Below are 11,651 nucleotides of genomic sequence, written 5' to 3' on the forward strand. Positions count from 1 at the left end.
ACAATAAAAGAGCAGAAAAAAAACCACACAACTTGTCTGGGCCATGCAAGAGTGGCCTGGCCCAAAGTAACCGGTAACGGTCTCAAGGTCGTTGGTCGTTGGTCGAATCGATGGCTCTGGCCAGATAAGCCGCAGCCCAAGATACAGCAGCCAGTGCAGCCATCAACGCGCTTTGGGCCAAAAGCTAAAAGCCATCAGCTCTAAGCCATAACCCATAAGCCAGAAGCAATAACAAAAGTCCGCGATGATAGCAAAGGGGCAAAGAAGAAACAAAAAGCAAAAAAGATAAATAAATAAAGTCGAAGACGAGAGAAAAAGCGAAAGTGAACGCCATGAAAGTGGAGCAGTCGAGCTGGAAATCCGCCGAAGGCAAACCGGCGAGGGGGCGTCTCTAGATAAACAAAACTATATCGTATATATGCAGGTGTCATATCTAAGTCGGTCATTAAGTTTATTGACCAGAGGACGCTCCACATTGTGCGCTCGTTTCGGGAGAGTTATGCAAATCGATTGTGGCAACCCGATATCGAAAAGCGTAGAAACTTATTGTAAATGACCGTAAAACAATGCCCCCTTTTATAAAGATTTTTTTTGTGGGCCGATTATTATGCAAATCTGGAAATTTCTTATCCACACCGAGTGGTGTGTTGTGTGTTGTGGGTTTATGTTTCAATTATGAGCGTTAAAGTCCGTATCGCACATCTTGTATTATACGAATATTCACACATTTTTTATGATCATATTTTCCCTGGGCAGTAAATTATATGTCGATGCGGATCTGGGCTTATGAATGACTGTTTATGTTATTACCGATGTTTGTGTGTTTTTTTCCTATTATAAAATATGCCTGATACTCTTGAGCTTTATTTGCTTGGCAATTTCATAAGCCGCTGGCATTTTCGTTTAGCGTTAGAAGTGATTTCCAATTTACGCCTCATTTAACCGCACTAAGTTCTGCACGGCAATTAAGCAAAGTGATCAGATTTGAAATGCCTTTCAAAATATGTATGTATGTATGTGTCTAATGCCAAAATGATATTATTATGGATCGACCTTCGCCGGCCGCCAGTGGCGAGATTTATTAATACTATAATTACATTAATTGCTGAACAAACAAACAAACGCCACCTGAATCTGACACACCAGCATCTGAATCTCCGTCAACCTTTGCGCAGAATCAAACGAATCATTTTCGCCTGGCCAAGAACAAAGTTCGTTTGTCCGATTCTAAAACTAATTCTCAGCCTGAGTTCTCAGTGAATGGTCGGTCAGGCATTTAGTCTGTCGGCAACGCCTTTTCCAATTAAATTCGACCCGGCTATTGGGCACAAAACAAAGCACTCTTAAAGTGAAGGATTGGCTTATGTTACACACGCTCTTAATATAAACCAAATTAACTTTATTATTATTTTTCCATTAGAGCATTGCATTTGTGGAGCAAATCATCGTGGGGTTTGCTAAGCTTACTGTCACTTTTAGGAATTGGATGTATATCCATTCTTTGGCCAGACGTCCTATTGTTTAGTGATTGGTTTTGTAAATATATATATCTTGTTCATAAGGGGCACAAATGTATTTATTTTGCTATATTTGACAGCTTTATTAATAAGTTACCAGTTATCCTAGTCCCATGAAATTTCCCTTGGTCAAATGTCGAATGTCAAATGGAGTGGCAGTAAAACACTTGCGCAAAGCCATCAGCAGTTCATTAGAGGCCCATTGCGGCGGCGGAGTCGAATACATTACATAGATGGAATTGGATGCGGAATCGAGTGGTGGTGGCTCCTCCTCCTCCACCTGGTTAACGAGCCGCGCTCTCGGCTCCAAATGAAATGGTTAATGGTTAATGGTTATGACCGCTAGTAACTCCCAAGTTTCGCCGTCTAAGTGGTCACTCGCAAATGGACCTGTTACCCGTTTTCCTATTTCTATCCATTCATTTCCATATTCATTTTTATTTTATTATTATTTTTATTATTTTTTTTGGTTGGTTTTTCCTGCGTGCACTTAGCGGAGTCATCGTGGCCAGAACAGCGATGAGCAGGTGACATTAATGCCGTGGCCCAAAACTGAGCAAAGTTACAAAAATAACAAAAAATTGCAGCTAGCGCATAATGCACAATGACAACCGTTGCATAATGACAACCCCCCGCCAGTTGGGCAATGCCAAATTATGCCCCGACATGGAAGCTAAGGGTATTATGCTATATGCTACATGCTACATGCTATGTGCTATATGCTACATGCTACATGCTACTTGCTATATGCTATATGCTATATGGGATATGTTATATGCTATATGCTACATGCTATATGGGATATGCTATATAGCCACTTCCAGAAAACAACAAGTTGCCACTGGTGTTAGTACAGATTTAATGCGTCTGCCCCACTATTTTGGCCCCTGACATTTTCGACGCGACAACTAAACTTTAGAAAAAAAAAAAAAATGAAAACTAAACACACAACAAACTGACAACTGTAACCAAAAGGCGAAACTGGAAATGCAATGAAGATCTGGTTGTTGTAAATAGAGTCACTTGGGTTCAGGGGGCAAGGATTTGGGGCGCTTTTGGGGTCTTGGCCAGGCCAAAAACGGCATGTTTTCTGCCAGATTGCTTTGAATAAAAACCAAGACACCAAGAGCGCCTGTATTTTTTCTGGTTTTCTGTTGGCGGTTTTCTGTTGTCGGTTTTCTGTCATAAACATTATGACACGCGCTGCAACCGCTGATGGACAGACTGTCAGATTGACTCACTGGCAAACTGACAAACTGGCAAACTGACGAAGTGTCGGGGCTGGCCAGCAATTATAGCGTTCTAATTGAGGCGCCTCAACGGCAACAAGTAGCAATTGAATTTTCATGGATAATTTGCCAATTGAGCTGCCAAATTAGGCAGAACAAGTGGCCGGATCTTTTGACATGCAGATCTGCAGTGATTGTTTTGTAATTGAAAACATGAAAGCGACATCAAATATTGTCAAATTAAACAGTTGAAATACACTTCGAATTATTTATATATTTATTTATTGAATTACTAAGGGTATTATTTTGATTTCATTGCCGATGTGAATATGTTTGAACTGAATATATGAGTTTAATTCAAGTTAACAAGTATCCAATGCAGTAGCTGTGTTAACTGATATAACACACACACACTCGTAAGCCTACCGAAATGGGTCAGAATGTGGCTTTTGTTTTCGGAAAACATCTTCAAGGGCTTCTTCGTGCTGTGACAAGAAAATTGAAAGTTCATTTAGCTAAGGCCACAAAGTAAGAGGCACTCGAGCATGCACTGGGCACAGGTTCTGCGTCTGCGGCTGCGATCTGTAAAAAATGTGTATAAAAAGATACCCAGATGTGGCTGTGGATGTGGCTGTGGATGTTGAGATGAAGGTGTAGATGGAGATGAAGATGGAGATGGAGTTGCAGGTGGAGGCCTCTAAAGAGACATCTTCCGTCCGACCTTGTGACCCACAAAAACGCTGACAGTCGAGCGTGCACTTTGCATTTTGGGTTTTTGCGGTTTCGTTGCTGAAATTTGTACATTTTTACATTTTATTTTTTATTTTTTTATTTGTCATTTCAACGGATGCGCGCATTAATTTTGCTTTATCTGGGCCCCTCGCTCGTCTGTCGTCTGTCGTCACATGAAATGTGAAATAAAACTAGAGCTACATGCAAAATAAAAGCATGGCCAGCACCTCTTCATGTCAATTAAGGATTATGTTTCGGTCCCGTTCGGGCAAACGACCCAGATGACCTTGAGCCAGGGCGTTGATTAAGTCAACACATTGATAAGCAAATTACGGCGAAAACGGGTTAAGTGCCCACTGGCCACTGGTCACTGGCCGCTGTCAGGGGTTAATTAGAAAGGTTTCCCAAGCAGCCAGCAATTGCCAGTGACATTTGCAATTAAATGAGAGGCAGACGCACTAATTGCAGAGGATCTGCCCAAGGATCACGATAATCCTTTTCCTTTTCGTATATTAAAACTGGAAATTATGGAAAATTTTCGATAAAAACATGCGAGCCGGTTTTGGAGGATTTAGCCTAATAAATCAAGACTTTTAAGCTTAGAAATTCATTAAAAGTTATTTATAAAATATACCTAATTGATCTTTGAATATTCTTGAGTGTGATATCGCGTGACATAAGCAATTTGCTTGACAAAAATCCGAAAATTGCTCAATAAATCGGGATTTGCATGGGAAACATAATAAACATGCTAAAGTCAAGTGCAGATGATAACTTCGCTTGAAATCCAATTTAAATCTAAAAATTGACTCAATCAACTTCTTCGATTTAATTCGATTCGATTTAATACGAATACGAATACGATTCAATTCCAATTGAAAGTGATTTATTTAGTTAATTGTTGTTTCGAAATCAGACTAATTATACATGCATGCAGCGGCAGGCCAGCATTTCGATTTGGATCGTATCGGATCATATCGGTTTGTATCGTATCGTATTGTATCATATTGTATCATATCGTATCGTATCGTATCGTAACGTATCAGATACGATTGAATCGCATTGGAGTGCAGTAGGTGCACTCGACATGCAATTCTAGTTATTTGGTTTCGTCTGAATTCGATACGCGCACTTTGACTCCAATTTATCGGTCTCCCTCTGGCGTTCGAAGGCAAGCGACTTGATTAAAGTATCTTTAATCTTTAGCTTGTATTCTTTTCGTTTGGAATCGCTGCGTTGCGTTGCGTTGCGTTGAGTTCGTTTTTTGTTCTCCAGCCAACGACATTTTACTTCTAGCCATAAATACGTTTAATTTATGCTGATTATTAATCGCACAAATCGCGCATTAACATGCGATTTAACATAGGCATTTCAGTCCGATTTACTAGAAAATCCAGCTGCGGTTAAATTCTTAGTCAATGTTAGGGTCAAGGGTAGTGGCTTTTTTCCATTCAAAGGAAAACCAGAAGGAACGCCGTGTGCCGAGTGCCTCGACTCTCATATTCCCCTTAATATTTACTTTTAATATTTTTTAAGTAACTTTCATCATAACTCTGCAGAAAATGATCATTTAGCCCAAAGAATGACTGTTTTTTAAAGCTCCTTACCAATGCTAAAGATCCCAATCACTTTTGGTGGCAATTAGGGAAAATAAATTCTGTCTCAATTTTTGCATTTTCTTTAAGGGGTAACATCATCAAAATTCGCAAGAAATAGCCAAAAAAAAAGGAATCACATTTTTTGTTACATTTTGATAGGAAATTTAAATACGAGCGCAACGAAATATGGCATTCGATATTCAGACAATTACTTTTAAAGTTGTGGCTAAAAAAGTGAATATAATATGGCGAAAATGAGAAAAAACTGATTTTAGCTAAAATGAAAGGATTTCTATGGGCATTTTATCATAACTGGGCCAATAGTAATCATGAAGATGAAAGAATAACATTTTTAGGTAGCTGATTACTATCATTAACACTTTTTAGGGAAATTAATTGAATTGCTGAGTGGAAGGGTGTAGATCCCTTGTATAACCACTTGGAATCGAAAGAAGTGCTTAAGAATGCACATTGCGCATACGCAGCGTATGACCGACTTGTGCCTATCTTTTGCATGTGTGTGCGAGTGTGTGTGCCTTAATTGAAAGCCAAAGAGTACAAATTAAAAGCGCATTGCAGAAACACCATTAACAAGGCACAACAACACCGGTGACTTAACATCTCCAGCTCCAGCTCCAGCTCCGGCTGGTTTTGCACTTTATTGAGCGCTTTCCGTTCGAATTTGCGCTCAAAGCCGCTCGAAAACGTGTTTTTTGCGCCGGCGTTCCGCTCGAATCGCTGCCAGCGTCGCCGTCGACGTCTTGCATCCAGCAACACGACCAACGACCAACGAATCCAACCAACGTATCCAAAGGTATCCATGAATCCACGAATCCACGAATTTACGAATCGGGCGGCAATAAAATTCAATTTGGCTGGCGGATTGCGTTCGTTTCGTCTGGGATTTTTTGTGCGCTGGATATTTTGAGTGGACTGCGCAGCGGCGCTAAACAAAAAGCTCTGCGCATGCGCCGTGGGCTGTGTAACCGATTTTTTGGCCACTGCTAAATCATTGAAGTAACTTTCGTCCGCAGTCATTTGCTTAAAGTTAGTGAACGTGCTAGTATCGCGTATCTGGCGGCGCGGCATCCACACGACAACAAAAAAAAAACGACAGCACTTGCCACAAAAGTTTACATTTATTTACGTTTTTTTTCTGTCATTTTCTGTGTGTTCATTTTTGCGGTACAAAACAACACCTTTCCTATACAAAATCAACGAAAATTTTCCACTGCAAATAATCAATAATCAATATTTTGTTCGCTTGCAGAAACCAACTATGCAGTTCACCAGCAGCCGTTTGTTACTATCGATGGCCCTGCTATCGGCACTGCTATCGCCATCGCTGGGCTATCCCGCTCCGCAGCAAACAAATTCGGAACTGGAGGCGGGCTTCCAGGATACCAGCGATCCCGACTTGAATCCCATCAATGCAGAGGTAACATAACACACCAGTAGCATCCAAAAATCCCTTCGAGAAAAATCCAAAGACCCAAACAAGGAAATTGGCAAACATTTCGAGTCCGAAAACTTGATTGTTGATTGTTGATTGTCTCCTGGCGTGAAAGTACAATTTTCCCGCTCTCTCGCTCTCTGTTGTTGCACATTTTAAACGTTTTTTTATGTTTTTTTTTGTTGCCCGTTATGCAAGCTGCTAATTTTGCGGTGCATTGAACCGACTTCTGGGCAATTTTCTGGCCCCAACCGCGCGTATGCAAATCGGGCAAAATGCAAAGAGTTTAAAGCCTGGTTTAAAGCCAAATTCAATTCAAAATTCGTTGGCCATTCGACGACGTCGACCAGACGACCTTGATGGCGACAAAACTTGTTAACGACCTACGTTAACATTTCAAAACCATTCCAAAAGCCAAAACCGAAAACCGAAAACTGAAAACCCCAAAAAATCAAAGCCAACGCCTTGGCCAAAAAGAGATGGCCTCATGTGGACAGAAAGAGAGGGGTATAGGGGTATAGTGTGGCTTCTTCATGGCTCATCACCTCTTCTTCTCTCGCTTCCTCCTATGCGCATGAATTGTGAAACATTTCCGCGCCTCCGAAAGTTGGTTCATATATTTACTTATTTCTTCGTCTTGATTGATTCAACCATTCGTAGTGAAAAGCATTGGATTTGAGGCAATTGCTTGGGAAATTTGAGAAAATGCAAATAAGAGGGGCTGTAAAAAGTTAAAAGCAGACTTCAAATCAATTTGCTGAACAACCAAAAGGATAAAGTACATGTTATAAATAATAAATAATATGGGATCATTTTATTAACTAAAGCTTAGCTAAAAATGAAGCATTTACACGGCGCTGCTCACAGTTTTCCACTTTTCCATTCGAGTAGCAGTTAAACTCGTTGTAAATCCCTTCGTTCAACCGCTCGTTCAGCTTTCAACAACTGACCTGATTTTGCTCTATATAAATCATAGCTCACGCTTTTTGTTTGTCACTTCAGCGGACAAAAACAAAAGGCATATACAGTAGAGGTGTGGAGCGTAATGTGTTTAGCGTTTTGTTAAACTAATAAATCGCCTAGTTGTTTAGCTTCTCGAAAACCAAAAAATATGGTCCATGTGGGCTGCTCCAAGCGATTTTCTGTCGGCCACTCTCAAATGAAAAAAAAAAACAAAAAAAAAACATTCAAGAGGGAGAATGGCAGAACAATGAACCGAAAACGCCAAGTGAATTGCACAATTCTCAAGACATTACTTGCGATCAAAATCCGAGGGCTAAAGGCGAATTAATGTTAAACGTTTTCTTGCTGATTGAGTGTGTCGTTAGCTTAGTTTTGGAGACAGTTAGTATCCACTAAAGTGCACGAATGATTTATAGAATTTATTTAGGCACTTTATTGCAGTTTACAAATTCAAATCACAGTCAATCACAGTATTTCATAACTTTTTAAGAGGGCCAGTAATAAAAAGGTAGTATAATTGCAGGTAGTAGTGCAATGTACTTTGATCCCAGTTCGTTTGGAAATTCAATTCCTATAGGTTTGGATTATGCGTTTGGGTTGGAAATGAGTTGATTTCGGCTGCGATATTGAGGTGCATATTTACGAGTATATGACCGAATGACGAGGTGAATTTTAAGTGCCTTGGACCAGCTCGGATCGATCGAGAAGCAGTCCGAAAGTGCCAGAGATACAGCGATAGACAGCGGCTTAGAATGACCGAAGGTCCCCAAGTCCACCAGTGATATAATTACTTATGTATGTGTGGTGTGTACTTCATGAGTGCTTTTTTTTTCTACGTCTTCTACGAAAATTGGGTCAAGTCTAACTGGCCGCCAGTGTCGAGTGCTTTTTGCCCGCTCTTTGGCGGCAATTAAACTTGAAGTCAGTGCTGGCGGCACTCAAAGAGCTGTAATTAGGCAAAGAACCCAATCGATTAAAGCCACACAAGTCCGAAAATCCAAGATCGGCAATTAGGCGTGATAAAAAATGACAGGGAAAAATGTTAATATACTATATGTTTAGTTAGAGATCGTAAAAGAAGTTTATTGGTGTGTGACTCAGGGGAAGATTGGTAGATTGCCTCAAGTTACTCAAGTACTCCTCTAATCCTTGGGTGATCCTGCATTTTCCACTTCGATATCCATTTCCAGGAGGTGTTAGGTGTCCAGGAGCGCAACAAACGAAAACTGCCCGATGCCACATTCGAGGCTAAGAACGCAGTGCTCGGTTTTGTGTTTGGCGTGAGTATTTCATATGCCTAAAATAATGCAAAAAAATATATATATGTAAATTATGAATAAAAATATATGTAGAAAATCGACAACTTCCTGGACACAAAGACGCGGGTGATCGAGCAGCTGGACCGATCGAACATCGAGAAGAACAAGCAGTGGGACATCAAGTCGCCGGTGCCCATCAAGGATTTCCAGACCCTGATCACCGCCGTGGTGTCGCCCAAGATCCGTTCGATTGGCAACATTGCCAATGACCTGACCACCGGTGTGCTGACCACGATCACCGCCTTCAGCGGCTCCTCGTCGGGCGGCGGCAATGCGAACGCCGGACTGGGCAATGTGGTGTCCAAGTTCCTCAGCTTCTCGGGACCCATCCTGCAGGGATCCACTGGCGGCGTGAATGGCATCGCCGGCGTGACGACACCTGCTCCCGATTCCGATGAGGCGGGCTACTAGATACTAGAAGGTTACTCCCACACCCACCAGCGATCCAACAAGCCAACTAATGAGAGCTGTAATTTATCGTTGTATCCTTCCTATTCGAATCCCTATTCGTTTCCACCCACATCCATCGGCATCTTTGTTGAATTTCCAAGCCCCTCGCTCCAATCGTTTTTATTTTTTTTTGTTTTACACCCTAGTTAAGTTTCATGTTTGTAAATATTCGGCATAAACAAATATATATATACATATAGAGAAATTCACGACACTGCAAAAGCGAATAAAACCGAAAACAGAAAACCAATACAACACGCACCTAGTTTCAATTCAAAAGTTCGGGGCTTGGCCTTGCCTTCTGGGGTTTTTGGATATTGGATTTTTGAATCGGATTTTGGATGCCCTCAGCTGCTCCCTCACATGGTTCATCCGTATATTTATCCATTTGTTTCTCTATATATTTGCCAGACCAAGAGACGTCGCCGGGCGGGGGGCAAGGATCTCAGTGACGCCGCCGACATCATGAGCGATGCCTCCCTGGAACTTCCCTCGGAACTGTTGAACAAATCCCTGCTGACGGTCACCAATATCTCAAAGTCGCTATCTCGACTGATTTTGGTAAGTAGTTACTATATAGTTCTAATATGGCTTTACAGGCTGCTCATAGGGGTTATTTTGAATCAAATACGCTTTTGCTTTATATTTGTTTTACATGCATATATTTACAGAACTCCGCTCGTCGCTACTCCCGCTTTGTGCTCTTCTTCAAGCCAGTTTTCGGAGATGCCCTGGTGGTCAAAGGATCTGAGGATCCCACCACCACCACCACCAGCACCACCGCTCGCACCACCACAACCACCGAGGAGACTGACAAGCTCAACGAAGTCTAAATAGCATTTATTTTGTTATTAATTTTAACATTAGTTTTTTTTTTTGTTTGTGTTTTTAACCTGTTGGGTGTTTTGCTAATTTGTGACTGGTGTAGCCAATAAAGTTACCTATTTATGAACTGGCGCGTGGTCGAACCATCATGCGAACTATTTTCAGCGAACCTTTGGGTCCGTCCAGGAAACCGCGCCACAGAATGCCCTTAAAGCCATCCACATCCCGCTCCAGAAGCCGTTGATACAGGCCAAAGGGGTTGCTATAGGATAATAAATTATATACCAATAATATATGTTTAAATGATAGAACTACGCACCTAAGATTGCAGGAGGCGCCATACCAAAAAGCACCCGACTGCTGCGCCGCGCAGTTCTGCTCACTTTCATCGTTATCCCGATCGTGGGTGCTGAATTTCTTTCCCGTGTGCTCACGCAGTGCATCCGCCGCATCGCCCTGGAAATTGCCCAGGACATTCAGGCGATACTGCTCCGATTCGCTGCCGATGCTGAAGTGATCGTAAATCCCATATCTCAGCTCCTGCTTTCGATTCTGCAGCTGCACCAACAGCTCGTAGTTGTCGCTGCTGGTAATCTGATGCAGCTTGTCCAATCCGATGAAGAACTCGGTGGTCAGTGGGCCGAAACCAATCTGGTAATCCGCCCACTTGCGATTGAAGTCCTCGCTGCCATCGTAACGATTCACCACCATGGTCCAACCACCATTCCTCACCTTCTGATCGCAGAACACGAAGAAGGGCTCCACATTCGAGCGGGGTCGTATGCGCACCACTCCGTGCTGCTGCTTCAGGCAGTTGGCCGGAGTGGTTGGAGTGGTTGCCACTGCACCACCATTGGCCAGCAGTTGTGGCTCAATATCCAGGCTGTCAGGGGTGGAAGACTCAGATTATCACACAGGAAGAGGAGCAACTATACCTACAATCGAGATGCCAGTGCATTGGGTGAGGCCAGTCCCACCACCGGTGCACTTCCCGCTCTCCGCAGATCCACCAACTGCTCCTGGAGGCTGCCTATCTGCTCCTTCACACTGGCTATTTCGTTGTGGAGCGACTGCATCCGCGTGGTAAGACCACTTAAAGCCGAAACTGGACAGCTGCTGGAGCTCTAAAACCAAACAAACATGTTGAGACTTACTGTACGCATCGCTTGTAATACGTAAAAAGCTAGCTCTGTTTTTGTACTACAATCGCAGACTTTGAACTGTAGATGATTTCCCAACTGACCGCATTTTCCAAGGAGGGCGGCACCATCAGTCCTCCGCCCAGATCCGTCTGTGTGGTGGATAGACAGGCCATGGCCATGACCAAGGCATCCAGCTGCAGTACCTGCGACATTTTGCCACTTTCGATCACTGACCAACTTTGCAACTAGCTAACTAACTGGCCGACTAACTAACTAACTAACTAACTAAGCCGCACTAACTAGCTGAACATCAAGTGCTGAGCTGAGGCGCAGTGCAAGTGTGAATTGAAACAAAGGTCACTCGATTGATTAGCTGTACACGTTGCGTGCATCGCATTGGAAAACCAGTATGCTAAGCAGCAA

General features: G+C 42.5%; 2 protein-coding genes across 3 annotated transcripts; one reads left to right on the plus strand and one right to left on the minus strand.

The window, feature by feature from the left end:
• The first annotated feature begins 6,354 nt into the window (after positions 1-6,354).
• On the plus strand, positions 6,355-10,094 carry LOC122624068. Of its 2 annotated transcripts, none has more exons than XM_043803502.1 (3): positions 6,355-6,514; positions 9,673-9,822; positions 9,933-10,094. In XM_043803502.1, the coding sequence occupies exons 1-3, from the start codon at positions 6,356-6,358 to the stop codon at positions 10,092-10,094; spliced, it is 471 nt and encodes a 156-aa protein (XP_043659437.1). In that variant the 5' UTR covers position 6,355. The 2 variants fall into 2 exon arrangements, with proteins under 2 accessions (XP_043659437.1, XP_043659436.1); XM_043803501.1 differs by lacking the exons at positions 9,673-9,822; positions 9,933-10,094 and adding exons at positions 8,683-8,772; positions 8,845-9,222.
• Positions 10,081-11,579, minus strand: LOC122624067 (microfibril-associated glycoprotein 4). The gene is made up of 4 exons (XM_043803500.1): positions 11,330-11,579; positions 11,026-11,210; positions 10,406-10,969; positions 10,081-10,348 (listed from the first exon to the last, which is right to left on the minus strand). The coding sequence occupies exons 1-4, from the start codon at positions 11,438-11,440 to the stop codon at positions 10,207-10,209; spliced, it is 1,002 nt and encodes a 333-aa protein (XP_043659435.1). The 5' UTR covers positions 11,441-11,579; the 3' UTR covers positions 10,081-10,206.
• Positions 11,580-11,651: the final 72 nt, after the last annotated feature.

The sequence above is a fragment of the Drosophila teissieri genome, chromosome X (genome assembly GCF_016746235.2).
Source record: "Drosophila teissieri strain GT53w chromosome X, Prin_Dtei_1.1, whole genome shotgun sequence".
NCBI classification, from domain to species: Eukaryota; Metazoa; Arthropoda; class Insecta; order Diptera; family Drosophilidae; genus Drosophila; species Drosophila teissieri.

What these genes read in the sequence shown, in the direction of transcription:
- LOC122624068 (XM_043803501.1), top strand. Translation starts at nt 6,356, where the DNA reads ATGCAGTTCACCAGCAGCCGTTTGTTACTATCGATGGCCCTGCTATCG. An exon ending in TGAATCCCATCAATGCAGAG is followed by an intron (nt 6,515 to 8,682) that starts GTAACATAACAC and finishes ATCCATTTCCAG; the next exon opens with GAGGTGTTAGGTGTCCAGGA. An exon ending in TGCTCGGTTTTGTGTTTGGC is followed by an intron (nt 8,773 to 8,844) that starts GTGAGTATTTCA and finishes AAATATATGTAG; the next exon opens with AAAATCGACAACTTCCTGGA.
- LOC122624067 (XM_043803500.1), bottom strand. Translation starts at nt 11,440, where the DNA reads ATGTCGCAGGTACTGCAGCTGGATGCCTTGGTCATGGCCATGGCCTGT. An exon ending in CGCCCTCCTTGGAAAATGCG is followed by an intron (nt 11,211 to 11,329) that starts GTCAGTTGGGAA and finishes GTTTGGTTTTAG; the next exon opens with AGCTCCAGCAGCTGTCCAGT. An exon ending in GGCGCCTCCTGCAATCTTAG is followed by an intron (nt 10,349 to 10,405) that starts GTGCGTAGTTCT and finishes ATTATCCTATAG; the next exon opens with CAACCCCTTTGGCCTGTATC.